Source organism: Melospiza melodia, chromosome 2, assembly GCF_035770615.1.
Source record: "Melospiza melodia melodia isolate bMelMel2 chromosome 2, bMelMel2.pri, whole genome shotgun sequence".
Taxonomy (NCBI): domain Eukaryota; kingdom Metazoa; phylum Chordata; class Aves; order Passeriformes; family Passerellidae; genus Melospiza; species Melospiza melodia.
In genome coordinates this window covers 98226687-98253781 of record NC_086195.1, presented here as the reverse complement: position 1 = coordinate 98253781, position 27095 = coordinate 98226687, and the positions used below count along the sequence as shown (strand labels likewise).

The window sequence follows — 27095 nt, the reverse complement described above, 5'->3', positions numbered from 1 at the left end:
TATCCCCATTAAAATTTAACGTCTGTTAAATGTGGATGATGGCCAGCTTCTGAGAGCAGACCCTCATCACTTAAAATACTTTGTTCAAAAGGACTAAGAAATTTATTACCTGTAGTTCTGTTCATTTTCTTTACTGCACTAAATTTAAGTATATGTCTTCCATTTCTATGAAATACAATAATTTTAATTAAAATCTCTTTAGACTTCAGGCATGGAGTTTTAATTATTGTCATTAACAGGAATTCCTCTGCTTACTAAACCTCCAGTTTCATGTAGATTTCCATAATGTGACAGCCAAGCATAGAAATCCTAAAATGAACTCATTATCTAAATTGTGTGTCCCTGTGTAATTATGCAAGTCATTCAGCAAAACATTTCTGTTATCATTAAACAGCCAGTTGGCTCCTGTATGTTGATATGCAACCACAATAACTTCAGTTTGTGTTGCAGTGCATAAAATAAACACAGAACTGTTGACATGACATATTTAGGACAAAAGAAGCATACATACAGTAGTTAGGAAAAAAACCCCCAAAAAACAGCATGCTGAATATTTTTGGTTCGGAGACACTGTGCAATTTGTTCATATAAATCCTTTGCAGAGTTTCTTTTTCAGTTATGAATTCAGAGCATACCCTACAGCATTTTCTCATGCAGCAGCAACTAATTGAGGGAATTCTCTCTATTATTTATGGACTTTACATTAGCTTAAAGTTCCTCATATTTCACAAACAGTTTCTTTAGGATGGAGGAGCATAACCTTGATCTAGATTTGCCAGTTGGATCCCATTAAATTCATGTAGCCTTATTGCTTCCCAGCCTATGTCCCAATGCTGGTTTTATCTGAAGAAAATGTTCTTCTTGAGCTGAAAGAGCATGATGCATCTTTTAATAGAATTATTTTTCACTGAAAACATGTCAGGACAGCATTTGCAGCAAAGAATTTCTGTAATGCAATATGGAATGCAAAGCATCTGAGACAAGGGCAGAGAAAGCTTTAAAGATAGCTGGTTATTCAAGACTGTTTTGGAGATTGTACATTCAGACCCTAATCAGTGTTCATAGTCTGATTGAGTAGCTTCAACTGGAAAACTTCTGTTGTCTTTAGTAAAAAAAAAAGAAATTATTTACAGCAAAATCTGGTTATATGTGTTTGTACATGTAAAAGAATGAAAATAAGACATTTATTTGTGGATTTTTCTTCCATCAGAAAGACAGTGTGTTTAAGAGTGAAATCTGTGTATTTGACCAGTAAAACATCTTTTTTTTTTCTTAATGTAAGTAATAAGAATAGCATTTTTATTTCTTTTTGTCCTACAAGTGTGATTTTCTTTACCAGACAGGCATTTTTGGTTTTTAGGACATTTTTCATCTGGGTGACCTTTCAAACAATCATTTGTACGCAGACAAGTGTAATGAATCTTCTTCTGTTTTCTCTTTTCAATTCCACTAGGTATTTGTGACAGGGTAGTTCATTATGGTTTTTTTCTTCTGGAAGTTGCCGGAAACTTTTTTTGAATGAAAGGCATTTTTCCCCTATTTTAAAGAGAAGATTAAAATAAAATCAAGGGTTTTTGAAAAAGTCTTGACAGAACAGTGAAATGCAAGCAGTAATTCCATGGACTAGATAAACCGTGACACAGACCAGGATATATTTTGTGGCAGTAACAACAATGTAAGCAATATATTTACATGGGTTTTGAAAAGCAGACTGAAATCTCTGGAGGGAAAAAAAAAAAAAAAAGCCACAGTAGTTCTTCCCCTTGCTCCAAGTTTATTTTTATAAATTGAATATGTTTATTGGTTTACTCACATACACAACTTCAGACAACCAAAATTCCATTTCTATTTTTATTAGCAGAAAATCACACCAGTTACAAAATGTCCTTTTATGTACTTTCGTTGGATTTGCTACAGAGTCTGCCTATACTACAAATATGCCTGGGAGTGTGTGAAGGCATTGAGGCCAGCTGGGCACCCTGAACCTCTGTGCTGTCTCAGGAGCAGCACGGCTGGATGATGCTGGGAACAACCCCTGCCCCATGCTCTCCTCCCCACACTGTGACTGGGAGACGTTGTCCAGGAGGAAACCATTCTAAGCCCCATCTCACTTGGGCACTGGTGTTTTTTTCATTTAATGATGGCGAGACACTGAAATATCTGAGAAGCTACCCTTAGTGGTTTAGCCTTCTAGGTTCTTTGGCTGGTTTGCCTAAAATAAAAATGAGAAAAAATATCCCAACCCTAAAATAATCACTGTTAGAAACATGTATATGTCTTGGCATGCAATTGCACTTCTTTCCAATCCCACTCATTTCTCTCATATAAAAAATGTCATCAAGTGATTCATAAAGGCTAATTAATTGAAGTTTCTCCATAGCAAAGTGCACATATCAGTGATGTAGCAAGCAAGCTAATGCTAGAAATGATTCCTCCACTCATCAACATTGTGAATAAAACAACAAAAAAGTAAAGCTATACATTTTTATAGGTAGAATAACAATTCAAACGTGAATTTTTAGCAGAATATAGCAGAGGAAATTATTTGGGAAAAATTCAGCAGAAAAATATCTGAAATCCAGAATATATTCCAGTGATTAGTTTTAAAATTTGGTCTGAAATATCCTCACTAGCAAACATCTAATTTTCTATATTTATTACTGGAGTTTGCATTAAAAAATATCATGGCATTAAGCAGAAAGAATTATGATACAATATGTTAATTGGCAACTAAAAGCAAGAATTCTGATATTATTTACTCCACTAAACTTGAAACAATGTTAGTTCTCACCAATTTAAGTTCAATATCTGTTTTTGACTGGAAATAGGCAGTAACTCAGATAAGAATCTCAGAATTTTAAATCAGTTTTTCATGAAAGTTTCAAAGGGGACAAGCAAAGAAGGGGGCCAGATGCAACTTTCTTCAAATAGCAGAGAGTAGGAAAAGTGCCATTCTCATTCTTTGTTCATTATTTAACCCCTGTGATTTCATCTTTGCTTCTTAAAAAGATCTGTATAACCAGTTACTTTGAAAAATACAAGAATTTCAAACCTTTTGATTATAGATTGCCATGAGTGTAGTCTTCCTTTTGTCTATTTTAAATACCTAAGTTGACCTCAGGGAATCATGAGAAGCACTTCACAGATCTTTTTGATTAGCATTCATAGTATCTGAAAGAGTTGATTTTTTTCTCTTCTTTGAACACCACAAGCTCATCTGGATAAAAGAGGAGTTCTGTAAATTTAGGGACAGTGGAAATTCTCCAAGGAAATCCTGTGGTTCAATGAAAAATTTCATCCATACGAGAGCTGTGTAAAGCTGACCCTCATGACTGCAGTAGCGGTAATTCAAATAAAATCATATATAAAGTGGCATTGGGTCACAGCACAAGATACAGTGGTTATTGCTGTGCAGTGATGGATGGGCATATAATAATGTCAAAAACTGATACTGATTCATGAAGGATCTTCTACTTTCAAAATAAGCAACCTTCACCTTGCCTTCAAAATCTTGCTGGGGGAGGGAACTGTTTCCCTTTCTTGGCCTAGATAGATATTTCAAAAGCTTATTCCCTGATACTTTTTATATTCACCAACTATTTGTGCTAGCTGTTTGCATGATTTACAGCAGAAGGGATTCACTCTACATGAGAAATCATTGTCTGGAATAAATAGTACAGAGATGGTATGCACAGCATAGAAGACAACCTGAGGTGAACGGCAGCCAAGAGGGTGTGATGGGAGTTATGTATGTTTTACTTATAACTGTTTTACACCCCTTTGTGATGTATAGGCAGCATGATCCACACTGTGAATCTGAAACATTTCTATTTCTGTTTCAGCTTTGAGGAGGGAGAAATACTGTGCTCTGTATTAATTGGATAACTTTGGCTCAAGCTTTTAAGTGTGACAAATGGAGATGTGCCAAACTGCCTGAAAGTAATTCTGGTTGTCAGTGAACCACAGTGGCTGCCAGTTTGCAGACAATTTCTACTCTTCTTGAGTCTGTCACATCTCTTTCACACTACCTATTTACCATCTGAATAGAAAGCCAGCACTGTGAGACATAAATAAATGTATTTGTCTTTAATATGACAGTGTTTCTTTGAGGGACTTGTGCTACACTGAGCTACACATCGTGAACCAACCTGAACTTCTGCAATGACACAAATTGCAGACAGGTCTCCTGAAGCAAGCAACAATTAAAGTGCTGTGGGAAGCCAAAGAATATAATTAATAACGAGGTGACTTTGTGGTTACCATATAATTTTCTTATGTTGGAAGGATGTTTGTGTTAGGTTAGCTCATTCTCCCCAGGACACCTGAAAGGATATTTGTGATAATACAAACAACCTACCCCTGCGGATGTGACAGCAGAAGGCTTTGTTGCTTTATGAGTCTGATCCAAAGATGCCTTCTGTTCCTTAGTTTACAGGAAATCCAGGGTAAACCTTTTATTTACAGATAGGGAACACTTGCCAGAACAGAATAAAAAAGCAGCCGATTAATCAGCATGCAGCCTTCATCTTGTAGGGCCTAGCTGCCTGGACCTTTTTAACATTTGGAAGATTAGCTTTGATGAGAGAAATGTTGTGTGGAAATGGCTTTGATAGCTCTGTGTTTTAGTCTATGCTTTGCAAAGGGGATGGCTCAGGGTTTGAAAAAGTCTGCATGTTAGAACAGAGGATGCTCATGGCTGGGGAAAAAAAATTACCTCGTACTAGTTCTGTACTGCTGCCCTTTGAAGCAAAATGAGAGGAAAGCTTGCTCTGCAACTTCAGTTGATAAAATCTGTTTTCTGGAACATTACCAAGTTCCAACATATATCATCTATATAAGAGAAATAAGGCAGACAAAGGATTGTATTCCTAAATAGCCTTGGAACACCCAGGCAACTGCTAAGAAAACAAAAATAAGGAACAGGTCCCTGCTAGTTCGACCCTTACATTATGCAGCTGTTCATTACCAGAATTATATATCTCATGCTGCCCTTTGGAAGGAAGACATGGTGCACAGAGCTGGAACAATTACTGAATTATAGTACAATAAGAAAGGCCTCCTAAAGTGTCACATGCATGTAGAGGAAGATAAGAAAGGCCAGCTTAAGTTCTTGGCATTTTAAAGAAGGCAATCAAGAAACCCTTTGAATTCCCTGGTGTTCTTTCACTGCAGTTCATCTACATTTTTATGCAAGTCTGACAAAGTATCCCATTCATGTGTCAGCACTCTCATCTGTGGATGCATTAGTGTTTATTACAGGCTGAATTTGCAGATGCTGCCATTTGAAAACAGTAATAGAGCCAGTTGTGTGGCCTTAATATTTATATAATTAATAATGATTTCATGCTTCCCTCCCCAGTGCTTCTGAAATAAAACCAGCTGCATTAGCATGGTCAAGCATAACAGGGCTCAATACAATCCTGTAAGCCTAAATTGTTTTGCAATAACAGGCTTTGCATTTTACTCTGAAATAAAATGTGTTGTGTTAATCAGCTTACTGTTAATGAATTATTTGGGTGACATATTTGGCACATTTTTGCACGTTTAGCTGTGAGATTATTTTTTTTATATTGATCACACATAAAATGGATACTCTGAAGAATGGCCTACAATGTCTTGAATATTTTCTATTGAAAATAATAATGCACATTTTACATCTCACAAAAGTTTATATGTGACTATGATCTGGAAATTAGCCTAAATAAACTTTTTTTTTTTTTTAAATTCCTTGCAGTTATATTTCCAGATAGTGTTTCTCTTCATGCATTTGGATTGTACAGAGAGTACGTTATTCACACACAAAATTTCAATGAAGCAAAAGTTATACAATTTTTCTTGTTGATATATTACTTATCCAAAAAAAGAGTATTTTCATTAAAAAAAAGAATTACAGTCTTCTAGTATATTTAATGAAAAAATATTTTGTGTGACTGCATGTTATATGTTTCCACATGTTGACAAAAATAAAATTATAAGTAAAATTAATAATACATCAGGCTCTCTATTCTATTTCTTTCATTGGGAGTAGAATATTTTAGTTATTTCTACATGTTGAAATGAAAAAAAAGAAAAATTTGGCAGACTAGCAGAGCATTTAAAGATGTATGAGGGTTTTTTTCATCTGTTTGTTTTTGGTTTTTTATTCTATTGATTTATCCAGAGTTTTGAACATGATTGATTCAGTAAATTATCGGTAAATCAGGATCAAATTCTAAGCAAATATTCTATAAAAAACTGACAAAAAATAGCAAAATTTTAGAGTCCATCCCTCTTTTTTGTAAATATTATAAAACTTTAGAAAAATTAAAAGGAAAGCAAACTCTTTTGATTACAAAGATGAAAAAAGGAATGACTTGCCTCTTAGACAATCCAGCTAACAGAGTTTATATGTCTGGGGCTTTGGACTGATGAGCAAATACAGAGAGAGCTCTATAGGCTTACTGTGTGGCTATGCCTAAGAAACAGCATCCCTATTGTAAGAGCTGAAAGACACTTTTATTGCTTTTGTCTCAGATGCTCTTTAACTGCGTTCACAGAATAGCTTTACCAGAACTTGCAAGGATTGTGTGTGATGGTTCTTGTATCTTTCGTCTTCTATTCCATTTACTTTGCTCTGCTGTAAGCTAGTCACTAAAAGCTTGCATCACTCCTAATTTCAATAATATGTCTACTATGTAGATGAGGAAAAAGCCACTTCTCCCGTTGCTCCTTTCTCAGTGACCCAAGAGTAGGACGCTTGAGAAGGAAAATAATTAACAAAATCATCAATGCTTTTTGCTGTCTCTTTGTACAAGTACCTCAAGCAGTAAAGTACTTACAGTACAAGGGAAATTGTAACTGTCTTATTTAGTAACAGTTCAGAAGTCTTTCAGAGCCAAAGACTTTTAAGTCTTCAAGACATGTTTGTCTTTTACACTTAAGCTTCCAGAACTTAAGCGGACTGTAATCAGAAGCAATATGCCATGTGAAGAACAAAACCACATGGAAATCCATTGCTGAGAAAATTCTCTCTTTGCCCAAATCAGTCAGTGGTGGAGAAGGCTGTGAAGAGAGATTGTCTGTGGGATTCTGGTCTCAGATCCACATGCTCATGGTGCAAATTACCATGTGGCAACAGTGTGCCTGCATAACTCATTTTCCGATGGGTGTTGGGCATCGTGTTTATTATTTGCTCATATTATTTGTTTGTGGTCAAGAGATGAGGTCAGAAGGGGAACTTCAGGACAAGAAAGTGGGTTTTACAATTTTTCTGTGTAATAGAGAGTTTCCAAGAAGAAACAAGATATCAAAACTAATGAGGTTAATAGAGTAGAACAGAGGATCCTTAGCCCCATGTAAAAATACAAAGATCATAGGCATTATTTTAAAACTAGAAATTGTATGTTAATAGGAACTTGACAATTAGATTTGAATGATCTTTGCCATTGCAAATGAAAGCCATTACTAGGACAGTCTCTTAGATTGCCCACTGAAAATTAAACTGTGAAAGCTTGCCATTGCACTGTTTTAGCAATATGTTTGCTTTCATGGAAGTTTTGTTTTTGAATAGGAGAATTGCCAAACTGAAGTAAAGTGATACCTTTCAATTGATAATGTTACTAGATTTTAAGATTAGGAGCTCTGTTTTTGATATTTCAGGATATGGTTTGAATAATATGGTTTGAGTTATTTAGAGTTGCAATTTACTATAACAAGTAAAACGCTGTGCAAATCCCTTGAGAGAAAGAAAATTTTCTAATTAAAATACAATAGGGCAGTAAGACATAATTTTTTCTTTCTTGTCCTGACATTAGTCTGGTTAGCAATAATGTTTGCTGCAAATTTATATTTACAAGTGAACAGACCTTATTTCACTGTTTTTTACACGGCTGATATTGAATAGTATTGGCTTATTCTTATGTCTCTCTTACAGGGACAGATTCTGGGGGTGACACTGTCTGACTTTAGTGCTGCTGTAACAGCTGATACAGCTGGGGATTAGGTTTATGATGTCTGTGAGCAGTTCTGCCTTGAGAGAAAATAAAAAGAGGAAAGGATTTACATTTGTTTTGTGATTCTTTGTTCCTATGGAAATTGAAGACACCTTTTTTTCCTATGAGATGAATTTCAACATTTCATATCTCTTGAGAATGAATTTCAGGCACCAGGGAGAACAAAAGAGAGCATTTCTAAGTAGGAAGAGTGCTTTCAGCCCAGATACAAAAACACATGACACCCCCCCACCGGTCTGGCTTGCTAGAGGGGTTACTAGTCTGTCATCTCTAGCGCAGTTATCTCAGTACTTCTTTTGAGTGATATAAGAAGACTCAAATTTGGGCCTGTGAGCTGCAGATAGCTTTTCCTGAGATCAAACAGAGAAAAGAATGTCTATTTTGGCTTTAAACACTGGATTGCAAATATAGGGCTGTTGTTCTTACTATTGACAAGTACTTCTTTGTACCTCCTTCTCTGCGCTCTTCAAATTCCATCAACAGCCATTAGCTCCAAACAATGTAACAAGGGGTATTTTTTCTTTTTTTTTTTTTTTTTGTAAGTAGCAACTTTGAATGCTTGCCTTCTCTTTATGTCTTCTAGTATTGCTGTCAAAATATTCATATACTTGATTTTAAATAAACAAGGCATCTACTTTTCTCTAAATCACTGTGATTTAAAAAAACTTTCTCCCAGGGAATTCTGGGTGAATGCCAATTTATCCTTACAATAAAAAGGCATTTTCCCACTGGAGATTTGTAAGCTCTGGCTGAAATAAGGATGATTCTGACAGCAATCCTAGGGTAAAATAGGAGTCATTTAGCTGAAGCCAACTGGCATTGGTGTAAACAAGATTAAAATCATCCTTTGCATATGTGAGACTCACGTGTATCTTAGCATAAGTCCAGTTGTTACTCTAGAAATGTTTTGGAATGAATGCTTCAGTAAATATTTTAATACTGGAAAACATTTCCCTGGTACCCATCTTAAAATAGGGCACAGACATTTTAAAAGGATGTATAATGTGTCAGCAGGCTATAGACATAAAGTATTATTTTCTTGATGCAGCATTTTTTTAACTCAGTTATGAGACAAATGGACCAGCTTGTGCCAAAAGAGAAACACATGTTCAGTCTGAATTCTCTTATTCAGGAGGGAGGGTTACCACCTCTTTCAAAAACATTGCTCTTAGTGTTGTGGTTAACAGGATGATTTACAGGAATCCCATCTTTCAATGGTGCATTGCTTCAGGGAGGTATGAAATGGGTCTCTCTGCAAATACATTAATTTGCAAGTTTTACTTTTTGTTCATCTTGGCTTCCTCATTTAACAGTCCAGAATAGGCCTGAGTACTTATAGGGCATCCATTGCCATGGTATTAGAGAGCTATGTAATCCGCAATCCCATGTGTTACCCTGTAAGGTATGGAAATTCTTTTATCTTCATTTTATAGATGAGCATAAAGACACAGAGGAACCAAATGACACTGCTGAGGTCGTGCACATTGTCTTTGATTTAAGAGATATCTTGAAAGACCTGTCTTCTGTTGCTTTAGCTGTAGAAGCTGAGGAGGCCATGTATACATCTGAACTCAGTACTTTGGGTAATTTAGTGGTCAGCAGGGAGAGGTAGAAACTTCCAGGGCACAATTCATCTCATCATAAAGTAAAACCTAGAGGAGTTCAGAAAAATCACATTGTGAAAAAGCCTGTTTAAAGAATTTAGTTGATTAGCTGAAAGATATTCTTCAATTAGAAATGCCAGTATTTCATCACATTATTCCTTCTTCTAGTATCCTCCTTTACTAGATGAGATTTTTCAGAACCATTTATACTGAAATATCACACCTTCTTGCTAAAAGTTTTTATCCTTAATGCTGCAAATTCTCTTTGTAAGGAATTATAAATACTTTTATCTGTCTTGTATTAGAAACAGTACACTGTGACTATAGTTTCTTAACACTTTATTGCTGCACAAGCTTCTGTTGTACATCAGATACCTTGACTGTAGTCAGACATTAGGCAATTAAATACAAGACTAAAAACTTCCAATAATTTGCAAAATAAAGTCTGCTGGTTTTATTGTGGGATAATATAAGAATCTAAATGTTGAGGTGGAGTCCAGTAGTGTCTTATCATAGACACTGTGTGGTGAGATTGATTCTCATGACTCCACTTTCTCTTACTTTACAAAGTCATTTAATGTCTCTATTTGTTTATCAATAGTTTTCACCTTTTCGTCTGTCTGGGTTTATTCTTCTAAACGAGAAAAGCTAAAATCTCCTAGTCTTCTCTAACCTGAAACATTCCTGCCTTTTTTTTTTTCTCTTTCTTTAATTCTTCTGATAACTTGGTTTTCACTGAAAGTACTTTCCAGTTTTATGTCAGCACACATTGCATCAGCCCTTTCCCTATAAGTCTATATTAAGGGCATTACTGAAAATATGCAGGATTAGTTCTGATATTGAATTATGTGGGATGTCTCTCCACCTCCATCTATTCCCTCTTTGAATCAACTTATAGGTTCCATTAGCCCATATTCTTTCTAAACTAAAATAATTTACTATATGGAACTTCATCACATGCTCTGCTGAAGTCCAGAGAGTCAATTTCCTTTGATTCTAAAAATGAAGTAATTTACCATGATGTTCTCACATTATCTACCATTCTTAAAATATTTGTGCCAGAGTTCCCCATTTATCAGTTGTCATGGTGTTATACTTTTCTTTTTTGTTCTGTTTTATTCTTTCAGAAAATTGTGCCTGCTTTTCTCCCCTCCAAGTTTCGGTATATACTTAGGAGACTCCAGATAGGTAGCTGTACATCATTTATTTATAAAATGTGTTGGTGTTGAATGAATGGTGTTGAATGCGGATTTTCCCTCCGATTTATTTTGCCCATTTGTCTGTAGTAAATGCCTCCCATTTGCTACAGCAGGTGCCAGACAAAAGTACAGAAAGCACAGACAAGGAAACTTAGATGATATGCAACAGACTTTAAGCAACTGCTTCTAGTTGGTGCTGTGCCTGCTGCAGCCCGTGCTGAGGGGGGCATTTGTGCAAAGAAGTGTTGCAGTCTTACTTAATCAGCCTTGTCAACAAGGAGATCTCACTAACTCCATCTTTTAGCTGTAAAATAGTAGGACTCTAGAGGTTTGCTAAGACAAAAACTAAGCAAAGAGACACAGAGAATACATTCTCAATGCACAACATTTAGAACAAAGAATGCTGTTAATGCTACTGCCTTCTAGGAAAGGCAGGTGCAAGACAGCACTGGACAATTTACCAAGAGGTTTATGTCATTCCCATGCTCTTTGACAACACGGGTATAGAAATTGACAGAGCATAAAGTTACTTTGAAAGTCAGGCTAGTGAGAAGTTGCAAAGTGATTACCTGAGACTGTGAAATAGATTAATTAACAAAGAAAAAATGCAGTGCTTAATAAAAAGTTCCATATTCAAGGTGTCTGCCAGGTGTGTTTTGCTTTCAGTGCTATTTTTCTCCCCACAGCAGGGAACAAAATTTTCCATTATAATCAGGAATACTGCTAGCTCTTAATGCCTGAATGGGGGACCAAAGACAAATTACAATGTAATCAATCTTTTCAAACTTTTGTGTAGGGTTTTTCCTCTCACCTTGCACTCAAAAATGCTGTTAGCATTAGTGGAAGTTTCAGTTGTTCCTTTTTCAGTTTTGTTGACCTGGCCCACTGTTCTACAGCTAAAGCTTTGGCCCCTTAATACTTCAAAAATCCATACTGCTATGGTGAGTGATATCTGAAATAGTCTAAAAGTGAAATTCAGAAATGAAATTCCATTCCATTTTTTGTGTCACCATGCAGGAAATCAAAAAAAAGAAAAAAAAAAACCATGTGCTTTGAGAATGATCTGAAAGCCTTGGTAGAATAGGGGCTCTGTCCAGATCGAATCCACTCACAAGTGACAGAGCTTAAAGTAAAAAATCTCAGGTTTTTGATGCAGCAATTAGTTTTAAGGAAATAATTAACTGTTTAAGGAACATTTCCCAATGTGGGTATACACATTAAAAGATCAAAATGATTAAGTGTTACGGCAAAGCCAAAGGTGAGACATAGCTCCAGATTCAAATGCTAAATCTAGCTATCTACAATGAAACTGTGGAATTAATGGGTGCTATAACTTCTCATTGTTTTTAAGGGAGTTTTAATCAAAGCAGTATAATTGCAAGAGCTTTTCAGATTCATTTCTGTACATTAAGTTTGGTGATTTACTATTTTTTATGGACTAGACCAACAAAAAGATCAACAGGATATCTGTTAATCAAAAGGAGGAATTAGAAAATACATGAACCTGTGATTCCCATGTAGGTATATGCATCACAAACATTTAAAATTTTATTTCAGTCTTATCTTTTTCTTCTCAGTAGCAACCACCTTGATCCTTTAAGTAGCAAATATGCAAGACATTTTCTCATAATTGGTTCAGATCACAGGACCATCAAGGCTAGAAGAAATATTCAAGAGTCCAGCCATCAAACTGGCACTACCATAATCCCCTCTAAACCATATCCCCAAATGTCACATCCAGATGCTTCTTGAACACTTCCAGATGAATGTTTCTAAAGCTGAACCACAGGTTGGAATTAATCCAACCTTACCTAGAATTCTGTCTTTAATAACCTTAAGTTTTATACCTAAATTAATTATAAGAAGATGCTCCATCACTCATTTAAAGTGAAATCTCTTAACTACATTCAGTGATATAAATTTATAGGAGAAGGATTTGTCATCCAGGCATCTGAGAAGATGGTGAGAGGAATGTTTTTTTTTTTTTTGATAAAAAATACAGGAATACAGATGAGAACTGAGTTGAAAACATGTAAAAAAAAGATAGTAAGCACAACTATAAAGGGACAGCTTGGAATAAAAGTAGAATCCTGATCTGGGGAACTTGTAAAGGAAGAATTGGTATAGTATGTAGGTAAGCTAAATGCTAAAGAAATGGCTTGCAGATCAGAAGGGAATTAATCTGTTTCCTTTACTGCATCCTTTCCTAAATCAGGCCTACCTATAAAATTCATTTTGTGTTCTGTAGTGACAGAAGACCAAGTTTTACACACAATGAAGACAGCAGCAAAACTCCAACCGATTTCAAGTGGGAGGATGTATGTGACCAATGACTGTGTGGGAAAACAGCTCCCTGTCTCTGCTGTCTCACTAAATACATTGACCTGAAATACATCTTTTTATCTATCAGTAAAGAATTCTGGTATCTCAGCTCATCATGATTTTAAGCATTTGACATTGCTTTTGAAAAACTTGCAGCCTCCTAAGTTGCCATTAAATAATTCACTTGATACAAGGGTAATAATCATCTTAAAATTAACTGTTATATCCCTCATGAATACAGTTTTATAATAGTTTCTCTTCCACAGCTAAATTGTTGGCACAAAGCCATGCATTATTTGCAGGTGTTTACAGGGAAAGACAGGGTGTCCTAACCAAGTGTCAGTGATCCTTTACAGCGTTCTTGGTCTGAAATCAGCCATTGAACCCAAGCACAGGACAAAGTCATTAACAGAACAATAATTCTTAGGTGTTTTGACAAGACATTCTATGAACAGTAATTAACACCTGCACTGCCATTCCTGTCAGGGAGGTGAATGGAAATGTTAAGTGAGCTAAATCTAGTGACTGCTTTTCCCATTTTGGTAAATCAGCTTTTTGTTTGTTTTTTTGGGGTTTTTTTATAATACAAGAAGAAAAATATATTATTTCTCTCAGGTTGTTCATCTGCTTCATATGGTTTTATTTCTACAAGTTCAATAAACACAAATGTGTTCATACTACCCATTATTTTCAGAAGCTTGAAACTGATAAGCCTATATTATACATCATTAATTTTGAGTCCAAGATTATATCACACGTTTGTTTTTTTTTCTTAATTTATTGTTACCCTGTGGAAAATAAAACCAGTTTACTTTTACATCTAAAACTGGAACCAAGAAAACAGATGCAGTGTATTGCCAAGTATTCACAACTCTCATGTCATAGAAATTGTCAGATTCTTATGTGACTGGACAAGAAATATCTCTTTCTAGCCACATTTTATAACAACAAAATTAATTCTCTGGAAGTAAGCAATCCTTCCATTTTGTCTTTGGGTATTATAAAAATCCAGTGGTTTGAGGAAATCAAACTAACTGTTTTTCTTGGCATGTTCCTTCCCAAAATTTTCTTTGCATATGAACCCATGATTTTTTTAATGCTTGAGAAACCAGAATGTGTACAGACATAAAGGAGAATATAAAGAGCTTGTAGCTTGTTGTGTGTGTAAATGTTCGTGGTCTATGCTCATAGTAAGAATTTTTCTTCAAACATCTTGCTTAATCCATTTTAACCTATTCAAAAATAAAAATAAATTATAATATTCTCTTTAAAAAGTCTAGGTATCTGAAGATGACATCCAGGATATTCCTTTAAATGTGTTAGTTTAGACCTACTTTATGTGCCTTTTATGCACTAATTTCAGACAAGCCTTTTATCTTGTACTTAGATTTGAATGCAATTTAAAGTAGCCTCCTTTATTTATTCATGCTATTTTTGAATAAATAAAATCTAATAAAAAAAGAGGTGTTACATGTTTAGAAGGGTTCGTTTGCTGAGATATTTCATCAAACAGGAAGAAGACAAAATAAGGTTATCAAAAAATAACGTTTCCTCCGTTAAATATGGATTCATAATTCATGTGAAATATTATTTGAATTCTTCTTCAGAATCACAAAGATAATTTTTTCTGCAGTCTTCCACGTGAGATTTGGAAGCTTGGAAGTATAGCTCTTTCTAAACATCCAAACTGGATTGTATGACTAACCAAAAGTATTTGCTGCATACAGATGTTTCTTCCATATTAATTTTCAGTGCATTGAATGTAATGACTAAATGCAGCACAGGTTAATTTTCAAGCATGGTTTAATAAAATGCGAGTGTTTTGACTCAGGAACATTTGTTTAATGGGAGTTTTACTGTAAACTATATGAGCTCATTAAGAGACTTATGGATATCTCTTCTGAAAAATGATGTAAATGAACATAGTTTTTAAAGAAATAGAAGAAATTGTAGCATGGGTATAGCTCAGGCATAATAAAAGAAAGCACTTTTTAGTATTCTCTGTGTAATATGCCTGCAGTTCTGACAAGTCAGCTGGCACTGAGCTGAATTTTACAAAATTATCTCAATGAGATGCTGTTATACAAACAGAATTAGGAAATGGCACTTTTGTCTCTGGATTAGTTTAATGACATTTCTGACATCTGTGTCCTGTGATATTTATCAAGGACATATTTTTGTGTAGAATGGAAGACAAAATCAACAATATAATCAAGCTTACTATTTAAGCTTAATTTATTATTATTTAAGCACTTTTTCCTGTCACATTTTTCAATTATTCGGAGTCAAGGGGCTTAAGTTAGGGGGACAAGTATCCAGATTTAGGTCCAAATTCTGCTAAGAGAAATGTACTTCAAATTTTCAAATCAGTTAAACTACTTATTTACATAATAACATGTACGCATAAGGCATCTGCCCCAAATTTGCAACAAGTTCAGTTTAAGCTAAATCTGACTTTGGTCTGATTTGTACGGAAGGAAAATACAAAAACACACATGTGGCAAGAAGCATACTTTAGAAATAGGGATTCATTAAAAGATGCATTTCAACCTAAATTGAATGTTTATTGAGATAGTTGTAATTAACTTAATTACAGAATGAATTTATACTTTTATGCAAAAATAGTCTTAATTATATTTCTTAATTGACAGTGTGTTTTAAATACCATAGCATAAATGCTCATTTTCATTGTCCTTAGATGAGCTGCTTTCTTGAGTATAACAATCTTGTAGCTTTTTGATATTGTCTGATTTTCCCCCTTGAATTCCTTGGAGGTAATCACTTTTTCCCTTCCCTTCCCTTCCCTTCCCTTCCCTTCCCTTCCCTTCCCTTCCCTTCCCTTCCCTTCCCTTCCCTTCCCTTCCCTTCCCTTCCCTTCCCTTCCCTTCCCTTCCCTTCCCTTCCCTTCCCTTCCCTTCCCTTCCCTTCCCTTCCCTTCCCTTCCCTTCCCTCAAATTAATGTTTAAATGAAAATGTTTTTTTGACACTTTCTGCTTTACAGAGGTCAATCTAATGCTAGGAATATAATACTTAGGAAATAAGTCCCAGCTGTCATACACAGATTCCTTATTTATCAATGGACAGAAATACATATAAAAGATAAAATAAAAAATATATAGATATACAAATAAAAAAAATCATATATAATTTAGCAGAACAATTCATCATATATATACGTAGATGATGATGATTATGAATTTTGCCTTTATTCAGTTATTGCTCAATAAAGTCAATATCCTTTTTTTAATATATCCCAGATTACCATGCCCGTGCTCTGGGAGCCAGGACATGTATTTATCACAAGTCAGAAGGTCAGGATTTTACTGTAAGTTAGAAAATTATCAGGAAAACAAATTATTTTAGCCTTTTTTAACAATCATAAAAAATGAAATTAAATTCAACCTGAATGTTTTTTTTTTTTCCTGCTGTAAATGAGTTAATGGCCAGGCATCTAAAAACAGCACAACGCTGTGCAGAGTAGGAATAACTATTGTTCAGCTCAGTTTCACAACATTCTGCTAGTTCTTATTTTGACTACCTTTTTCCACATTGAATCCTACCTCTTCTCAAAGAGAATTTATAGAAATTACTAACCAAAATTTGATTTTATGTTAAACAGTTGACTGAATGTTCCAAATAGAGACTTCATTTTTTTAGACTGACAGCAGGTTCATGTTTGGGGCATATTAATAGATCAGAAAATGTGACCATGTCAAAAGTGGTGCTGTCTCAGCATGTTGCCTGTAAATCAATTCAACAAAATATTTTGATCAAGTATCATAAATATTTAGGTGTGTGAGAAAAAAGATAGTAAATTATTGTGACCATGGGATGCTTTATGAATATTTTATTATCACCATTCATCATCACCTTTTGGGAACAAAGACTTTTTTTAGGCAGCAAAATGAAGAGCTACATAATGAAAAAGATAAATGCTGAAAATAATATTATTCCAAATATTTGAACACTGGTCTCATTAAGTGATACAATCAAATTTAAAAGGTTCATTTGAATCCTCTGAGGAGTTCTTATGCATTAGATTGTCCTTCTAAAATAAAATGTATGGCAGGAAAAAACTGCCAATTTTGAGGAAATAAAATTAGATGAGATAGCATTCTTCAGAGGAGTAACTTGAGCAGACGAAAAGATGGATGAGTTCCATGCCATACTGAAGATGGTTGCAAATTTATAAAGATATGCTGTCTGCTTTTTGTGTGCCATAAAGTCTGTCTAAATAACAATATCCTCTCAGGGAGAGAATCTGCTGTTCTGGCTGCCCATGTATTGTTGAATTTGGACTATCTCCATTTGCAAATGTTGACTTTTCATCTGTGCCCAAAGAATGAAATCTGTATGAGAGATGGGTAAAGCTTTTAATCTTTATTTATTTGTTAACAAACGGGTTTTCTTTTGCCAAATACTGTTTGCATTTCTTTTCTCCTGCTCTTCCTGCAAGGTGACTGTCTGCATCCACAATGTGACACTTCAGCTAAGAATACAAATTGCAGTAATTTGTGTGTCTTTGTTTGTTTGTTTATTCACTTGTTTGTTTGTTTTTAATGACAGAATGTATTAAGTCAGAATAAAAATCCCAGATATTATTTTGTGTCTTCTGTATTTCTAAAGGGTATGCTAGAATTGGCTTCATTTGTCAGTGAAAGCTTATACAAAATGCAGCTTTATGTTAATGGTTGCTGATACATAGATTTTTTAGACCAGAAAGAATCTCTAGATTATCTAGTGAACACACTTTTTACTTCTTTTTTTTTTAACAATCAAATGTAAAGTTTCACCCAGTTAAGTTAAAAAATAAAAATAAGTATTGGCATAAAGATCCGAAAATAGGCAATATGCAACCCATGATAAGTAATGGAGCTGGACCAGTGAAGAATCATTCAGGTTTGAGCTGTCAGTTGCAGCTCAGTGCCACTCCAGACCATGGCACTTTGTGACACCTCCTGTGGCATCTTCCCACACCTTTGTTGCAAGGAACGTGACCTTGTGATTTCAGATTGTTGCAACTTGCCTGCAGAATGGTCACAGGCTTCATGCTGGTTCGTACGTCTGCTTGTTGTTAAAGACTAGGCAGCACTAAGTAAAATTGGCCCCTAGTATCTTACAGGCTTAGCAGACACAGGAATTATATGTGTACTTTCTGACCATGCACACATGGAGATGCAGAGAGGTTTATATACATGCATATCAATGCAGAAATAGTAGTAGGAAATAGGAACAGAAAGTAGGGTCAGGTAAAAAGAGCATCCTTACAGTAGAGCCACTACTGATGGAGGTGTACCTTCTGAGTAGTAATGGTATTGAATTTCTAGTAAATACATCAGAAAAAAAAATATAACAAAGCAACTGCTGTTCATTATAAATTTTATGATAGAGAAGGTGTAGGGGAAAGGAACTTGAGATAAATGCAGAGTACTTTCTTAACTTCTACTTTGTTCACTTTCTTAGCTTTGAAAAGATATAGATATGATGAAACTTATGTCATCACACAATTGGTTAGAAAAAAATTTCGAGCAGTTGAATATTGTTGCCTTCAAAATTTAGCTGCCCAAGGAATCAAAGTCAGGCAGAGTTTTTGTCCAGAGTCATGTACATGATATAGAACCCATCTGGATCACTTAAATATTTCACAGAATAATGTAGAAAATCTTACGGTGTGAGGTTTTCCCGCCTTTTCAGAAAATACTTTTGTTCCTGCTTTTCTGTATCCTGGGCAGTCCCTCCCACACAGCCCTTCTTCCCCTGCTTCCTGCCCCTCCTCTCATTGCGCTAATTAAGGATTTTCACAGCTAATCTCTGCTAAGTAATGCAGATATAAGCTAACCTTACAGTGTTATTTATTTCAGCCTTGATGAAAGAGAAGTTTCAGCCAAGACAGGGAGCAGAGAGTAGCAGGGGTTTCTTGATCTGTACCTTAGTACAGAGGATGGAACACCAGGAAAGTAAGAGAGAAGCAGCAGGGTAGAAGGTGGTACTGATAAGTCTACCAAAACTGGTAGCAGTGATAGGAGGAATCCAGGGACCTTTGAACAAGGTAATTTGAGGATGGAATGTGAATTGACTGTGCCAGATAGAATGACCATGGAATAAGTCACTAAAAATATATATTTTTAATAGACAGTGAGTATTTATTTTGATTAATAATGCCGAGGAAGCACACCCTACACAGCATGTGTGTGATTTTGTAGTCTTGGATTATTTTTTTAGCAGACTAGAAATAAAGAACAGTCTTCCCCACTTATTTGTTTGATAATTAAGAGCAAAATAAAAGGCAAAAGAATCTTCATAATTATAAACTTCTTTCCAGTTTTTATATTTAATATATGATTAGTTGTAAAACCTCTATGAAATGGAATAATGTCATTTCAGTTCCATGAATATTCCATATGTGGGGAAGGCTGTAAAATCAGAGAAGGTCATTTAGTAAAGTAGCCCATGAAAGCTCAAAAAAAACCCCCAAAACAACCCTTTCTGTATTTGGGGATAAACAGAGCTGAAAACGTTGCTGTTGTTTTCTTTTACATTTTAAGATGCAATATGAAAAGTTAAATAAATATGATTGTCTGAAACACAACTGTGGCCGTGTTCAAATCCACTGTACTTCATGTTAGCACCCTGGGGCAAAGAGTACCTATTCATTTTGCTTGAGACCAAAAAGTCTCACTAAGTAGAAATAATCTTGTGGCCTCAACTCTTTCAGAAATAAAGAATTAATTCTCTGGCTGTAAGCAAGAGAGTTTTAAAGAAGCAGGTTGAAAAGCAGCTGGTCATCACACCAGAAGCTAGTTGCTAATTGCAGCAGTAAGTTAATCAATGAAATAGCTGTTTAGCTTCTGGGTATAATAAAAAGAGATAAAAGACCACACAGAAATTCCAGCATTAGGGTATGACCAGCTCTTGAGTGGCATACATTATTTCCCTTCTTACACCTGTCTGCTTTTGAGTAGGCAAGTCATGCATCTGCTTGACAGCTATTAACAGAATAAAATAACAACAAAAAAGCATTTTTGGGTAAGATCTGATATAAATATTTACAAAGACAATTTAAGGGAGTGTTTGTTATGCACTTTTGTGTTTGCTTTCAAAACATTTAACTCCAGAGACAGATGGCTTGTACAGTTTTATCAGCACTTGTGTCATTATATATTCAAGCAGCCAAGACTGATAACCAGCCGCACGGATTATGGATTGTTCAGAGAACAAATACTTTGAAAAAAAATCCTCCATATATCAATAAAGTACTTCAGCATGGAAAAGCTTGATATAGAAATTGCAGTGACATTCTTGTGAAGAGAAAGGAAACAAATTAATGCACTTATAAAATTAAAGCAGCAGGAACAGGTTTTTAAGTGGTGTCATTGTATGTAGTAATGAAACAACTTTAGAAAATTGGGTGAAAACTATTGTTCAGCTGTGGTGGAGGAGAAAGATAATTACCATTAAGGCAACATTATGGCTTTCTCAATACGTAGCAGCCAACTCTTCAGTCACACTATCCCCAGAAAATCTCTCTCTTATCATATTGCTTATGATCATTACACTTTATGTTGCTAAATAGCAACCTGAATGATAAAGAGTCTTAGAAAAAAACAAATTTTTTGATTGAGAATATAATAAAACAAAACAGAAACTCAAAAACCTAATTGTGAAAACAGTCTTCTTTTTTTCTTTTTTTTTTTTTGTAGGTGAGATCCTTTCTTTTTTCCTTTTCATCTTTTTCTTTTATCCCACAGTAGAAAATTTGTAGAATACCCTAAATCATGATTGCCACCATTATTAGCAACAATATTTACCAAGCAATTTTGGTTTATCTAAAGGCCTTAACTGGAGATTGCTATGGCAGGCACCACACATGTTATGAATGAAGCTGCCTTTTTCCTCAATAAGTAAACATGACCATTCCCTTTAGTAGCTTAAGAGTAAAATTATTCTAACAATTCGCATTTCTAAAAAAAATCACTTTGTGGATATCTTTTTCTCTTGTGATGGCTCAAACCAAAAGTGAATAAAAATATAATTCTTAGTTATATATTAGATGTAGCCTTGAAAGGCGTTTTTTAACTTAAACCTCACAATATTTTAGTAAGGCAAGTAAATATTCCCTGCATTTTACAGATTGGAAGGCATGAGACAGAGGACTGGATAATATGCATACATCTTTCAGTAGGAGTCTGTACCTCTTCTCAATTCTGGGCATTCTTACATACAGGCATATGTAGAGGTGTGTGCAGACTGTAACATAGCTCACAGCTGTTTGAACAGTTATACAGCTAAAAGAAGTGTCCTTCAAGTGTTCCCTGAGATTCCCAATCCTCTCCCAAAAGGAAAGTGTCTCAGTCTGTCTACAGCTGTCACTTGGTGTGACCAACATCCATATCAAAATTGTAATTGGCTGCTATAAGGACTGCATGGTCTTGCCTTTGATTGACATCTCTGCACAGGGAAGGTTGATCGGGGGAAGACTCTCGCACAACAATTAATTTTCCAGGTCTAAGTTGGACAATGGTATTTTGTTAAACTGAAAAGCACCCAAGGAACAATTCTTGCACTGGCAATCATCTCCGCATTGTTATCCCATTCCTGTCTGCTGCTCACAGTAGCTGCAGATATCTGAATATTCCAGTGCTCTCCAGAAAGTCTATCAGCTTAGAGATGGCTAAAGCAAAGGATGCTTAAAATTCATTCCAAATTGAACAGCATTAACTGCCTACCACTACATTTATTGTTACTACAGAAAGCAAAATACATGAAGTAAATCTTCCAAAGAGTTTGTCATGTAGCTTATAGGGCCTCATGTATATTTATTCTTAACTAAAATCAGCTGATTGGTCATTTAAATTTTAAATGGAAATGATAGTCTTATCTCAAAATTTATTTAACTAAACAGAAAAAGTAACATATCTCCTGCAGAACTATCATACTGAAGGCTCTCCTGTTATTCTTTTGTTCCACTGCATATTGGAAGCGCAGAGTAGATGCACCATCCTTCTTGAAAAGTGTAATTCTGTGGCAAAATGTTTTCTTTCTATTTTGAAAGTTTTAATGTCTGCAAAACGTTTTTTTTTCTTTCTTGTTCAATAAAATAGTAGTTTACTGGGAGAGTAGGCAGATTGAAAATAGTTCTGCCACTTTTCACCTTTTTTTCTCTGAAATGGGAAAAAAACTAAAACTGAACTTTAGTTGGCAGCTAAAAAAAATTGGAAGTCAGTTTTTAACATGGGGATTAATTTTTGGAAAAGCGAACAATGTACTGTGAGTCCTTTCTTTACTTATAATTGCTTTGTTTTGGATTTATTTCTCTAAGTGCCTGCCTCAGTTTGGTGAGAACTTCATAATACAGGATCACAAGAGTTTCATAGAAAAAAAAAGAAAAAAACCACCTCTCTTTCAGGTCTCATTTTAGAATTGTGGTTCATGGTTCTCATTGAAATCTCTGCTTAGATCCTACTTTACAGTTGCTTTTTTCTTTTTTCTTAATGATTTTGGTTTAATTATATCACCTTGTATTGATCTAAATGGAAGAAAGCATTGATTCTATACATTTTTCATGTTCTAGTTTACAGAAACATTCTTATGTGAGAAATTCAGTAGGACACATTCTTATGTGAGAAATTCAGTAGCAACTTTTATTATTGCTTACTTTATAATAGCTTATTATATTCTGTCACATCAACAGAGGACCCCATATTCTCTAGTTATTCAAAAAAGTTGTTGTTCAGAGATAAGAAGGTTAGCTAATTACTAATATAACATGTGGAAATATGCCTGATGTTTTCTTTTTTTATATCTGTGTTTAAAAGCAGTTGGAAATGAATAGGAGTTTCCATTAAATTAATTGATTTAATTTCAGTGTTCAGAAAAAGATGTTAGTAAGCGTAATTTATTGTATATGCATGGAGTACAAGAGAACAAAAATATTCTTTGGCATTTTAACAGAGAAATCTTTGTTAGACTGTCTTCACTTATCATTTTGAGTTTCAATTACATTATTATTAAGATGCTCTTTTATTTCCTGATACATTGCTGACATTTTTCTTCTGATTAGTAACTTTGCTATTCATGCCTACTTGCTAATGTTCTTTCTCAAAAATCAATCTATAATTTCCTTCCTGTCACTGGGCTGGTTAATCAAGGAAATATGTCTCCTTAACTCTTCAAATGTTTTCACTACTAGCCCATTGATTTAGTCTGAAGTCAAGAAAAGACATCTCAAAATTCTTGCTCAAAATTAAACACAGCAATGACTTCTGGCAAAGAATATCCCAGACACTGAGAAATATCTAACAAAAATAGACAAAGTGATTTTTCTGCCTTTTTCCTGGCTTGACTATCCTTATACAACCAGCCTGAGCAGATGAGCAAATTAAGTAATTTAAAAATGCAGTAAGACTGAGAGGAATTTAGTGTTGCTGAAGGCATGGGTGACCCGTCTGCTTGATTGCGAGAGGCCTGCAGCTGGCCTGCTGTGTCCTCAACAGTGTGTGAAAAGTTATGTAGATATTTAATATGCATAGTACTTCAACAACCTTCATTTCTGTCTCCTGTGGTCTTATATTTCTAGCTTACAAAGAATTATGAGAACATCTCTTTTTAAAGTGCCAGATTTACATAAGAATTTTTTTTTCCCCTTGACTTTTATGATTGTATCTGTGTAGCATCTGAGATGTGTTGAATAGTCAGAAAAGTTACAGATTTTGTTCTCTCTCCCAGTGCAATGTCTTGAATTGCTTACTGGTTTCATAGTAAATCAAGAAAATTTAACTTGTCTCTTACTTGTTGGGACTATACATTGGAGTGCGCATCCACTGGGTAGATACCTAGAACTGTGCCTCAAGCTGTGTTTGTAAAGCAGTAAATATTAGAATAATCCTGTGTACAGCACATTCCTTTGGGCAATCCTGTTTTTGGATAGTGCAGATGTTTCTCAGTTTGCGGTAGGCTGTTAATTCACCAAGGTTCTTCAGGAGTAAATTGAATTGAAAGCAGAACAGAATACATCCAAATAACAGGCCCTAAAAAGCATTAATTCTCACTCAGAATCTGTAAGGGTAGGTTTACTTCCTTGGACATTTTCACTTACCTAGCTCTATTTTTTTGATATGACTTAGAATAAAGGAGTTAAGTTTATCCGTAGTAGGAGCTGAGATCAGTAGCATAGGGATAATTGAACTGATTCTCCACTTCTGGAAACTAGGCAGGTACCATATACAGGGAGTATACACCCTACAAAGCAACTAATCTCTAACAGAATGAAAATGTATGTAGAATTTACCAGCATAATATTTGGTTGTGGGATCATTGTTAGTTTTCTCCTGAGGTATATGTGTATTTGTTTATATATGTTTATATTTGTTTAATGACAAATATCAAAATCTAATATTATGTCTTTTTTTTTCCCCCTTTCTCCCCTTTTTTCTTTTTCTGTTTGTCTTCTACAGATGGGCCTCTTGGTCCACGAGGATTAGCTGAAGCTACAGAGATGTGTACTCAAGAATGCCTGGTTTTGGGTCACTCAGACAACTGTTGGATGCCTCCTAGCTTAGGCCCATACCAACAGCCAAAGTCTCCTCTCTCCACCTTTGCACCTCAGAAGGAATGGGTTAAGAAGGACAAACTAGTTAATGGACACACATTGACCAGGACCTGGAAAGAAGATAGCAACAGAAACCAGTTCAATGATCGAAAGCAGTATGGTTCCAGTGAGGGCCATTTCAACACTGGCAACCACATCACTGACATTCCTTTGGCCAACTTGAAGTCTTATAAACAGGCCCCAGGGTCTGTGGAGAGTCCAAAGGAGCACCAGCTATAAGAAATGGTTACTTTGGACCAATGACTTTAGCTTACTTAGACTTGCTAATACTATGTGTGTGTCAGAGCTTTATGTACTGGGTAGATCTCTAGAACTATGCTTCACCTAGCAGAGATATGCATATCTTTATGTTAGCACCGTGGAAGGTATGATGTCCTGCAACATGAAAGAGTGTTTCTACTAGTTGTGTGGTTTTGTTAAATAGACATGATTAAAGTCTGCAGAGATCTCTCCAGTTTGAAAATATACTTTTTTGTTTCTTTGGTTTTTGACCCTGGACTGCTGCTATGAACAAAAGAAGATGCATTTGGAGAGTGAGAGAGTGCGAAAGCTCAGTGGATCGCAAAGATTGAAAAGCATATCCAGTTAGAAAATTGTGCTTTTGTTGTCATTGATCTATGCTGGGACTGTTATACTTGAGATCATATTGCAAACAATTGAAGCTGTAAACATTAAACCTATTGTGCTATTAACAATGTTAGTGGACACTTGTAAGTCAATCAGCGTTCAAATACTTGTAAATAGCAACAATTATTACTTACGATTTTTGTGTACTTATAATGTTCACTTGAAAAGATACTGTAGCATATTTCTGTGTTTCACAGTTGCTTTTTAATTTCTTTCATTTGCTTTCTTGTTTTGCTTTTATTTTCAGTGATGGTGTTTCTGTGTTAGTAGTCTGTCTGACACACAATGTTCCAAGAAACTCAAGCCACTTGTATTAAAAGTGAAAAAAAGTGATGGGGTAGGAAGAAAGGTTGTTTGCAGAAAAGGAAAAAACCCTTTTTTCTATGTAGTAGCAAATGATGCCAGCATTCAGTTAGAATTTCTTATTTTTTCCAATTTTTTTTAATATTAAGAAATGAAAGGACTGGTGTAAGGGCTTAAAAACTTAGCAATTTTTTGTTTAATTTCCATTCTGTTTCATAAAACAGGGAAATTGCAAAACAGAAGAATATTTAAATGTGTGGTGGTGGGCAAGGGAGAAGGCTATTTGTTTGGGATCCTTGAGCAAAATACTTATAGTCCATCATTTAATGAGTGGTAGCTGATGTTGATCCCAGCTGAAATATATGGGGGAAATTCTGCAGGAGCAAAATACAATAATAATGTTTTTCCAGTTGGGCAGGTGTGTGTCTATATCTAAGACAGTTTGTATTGCTGAAACAGCAGCATTTGTGTTGATCTTCATCTGCGTTAACGTTGTAGTAACACGAGTGTTTTTAGACCATAGCCACAGAATATTTAATGTGTTGTGCCTTCATGATGTAACAGAGCATTCTCCTGGTAGGCTAGTTGGGGGAACTAAAGGGTTAAATCTCTAATTATTGCTGTTTAGCTGTTTGTTATCATAGTTGGTCAATGCCTGGCAGGTACCAGTATCATGTCACCTCAGTCAAAATCAGCAGAGTGACTCCTAATGTTAGTAAGATCTAAGTTGCACGCAAAGCAAATCCAAATCCAAAACATTTTTTAATGGTTTTTGTTAAGGCATGAAAGATGATTTACACAAATAAATAGCATGCAAAAAAGTCCTTACAGAAAAAAAGCAAGTTACTTATGCCACAGTGAAACATCAGTCTTAAAGTAACAAATTTAGCTAATCTGAAGGTTATTTTTAACAAAAAAAACCAGAATCTTTTTGTTTCTTTCTTTATTCTTTTGTATATAGCAGTTCGCTTTTATTTTTTCTTCCACAGTAAAAAAGGCTTAAAAATGGGTTAGGGGTGCATTGCTTATTGCAGTACTTATGTCAGTTTGTGAGGGGTGTTTGATGACTTTGACAGAATAAATATCTAACCAGTTATCCTTGTTACTGCTTTGCCAGTTCAACATTATTTAGTTATTCAGCTTTTGCAATAAATGTTCTGAATTTCTGATTGTGTTGTGTTAGTTCTTGGGCAGATTCCTAAGGGACTTTATTCCTGTTAATTTCTCTTTCCTTCTGTTATTTTTGGTTGATTTGTTTCTTTGCTTCATTCTGAATTTCTGAGTTATTTTTTGAAGCATACCATGGTCCATTAAGTTCATTTCTATCTATATGTGTAGGACTGGAGTATACAGCTAATGATAAAACCTGAGGGCTATATTCTGGCATTCCTGTGTAAGTAGGCACTTATTAAAAATTAGTTATTTGACTTGAGTGAAGTTT

General features: G+C 35.1%; 1 protein-coding gene across 6 annotated transcripts in view; it reads left to right on the top strand.

Moving 5' to 3' along the window:
- Nucleotides 1-26820, top strand: part of PCDH9 (protocadherin 9) — a 671837-nt gene extending 645017 nt beyond the window's left edge. For all 6 annotated transcript variants that reach the window (XM_063149407.1, XM_063149404.1, XM_063149406.1 and 3 more), the window contains one exon: nucleotides 24570-26820. In XM_063149407.1, coding sequence (XP_063005477.1) covers nucleotides 24570-24943 — 374 coding nt within the window. In that variant the 3' untranslated portion in view covers nucleotides 24944-26820. The remainder of the gene's footprint in view (nucleotides 1-24569) is intronic.
- Nucleotides 26821-27095: the final 275 nt, after the last annotated feature.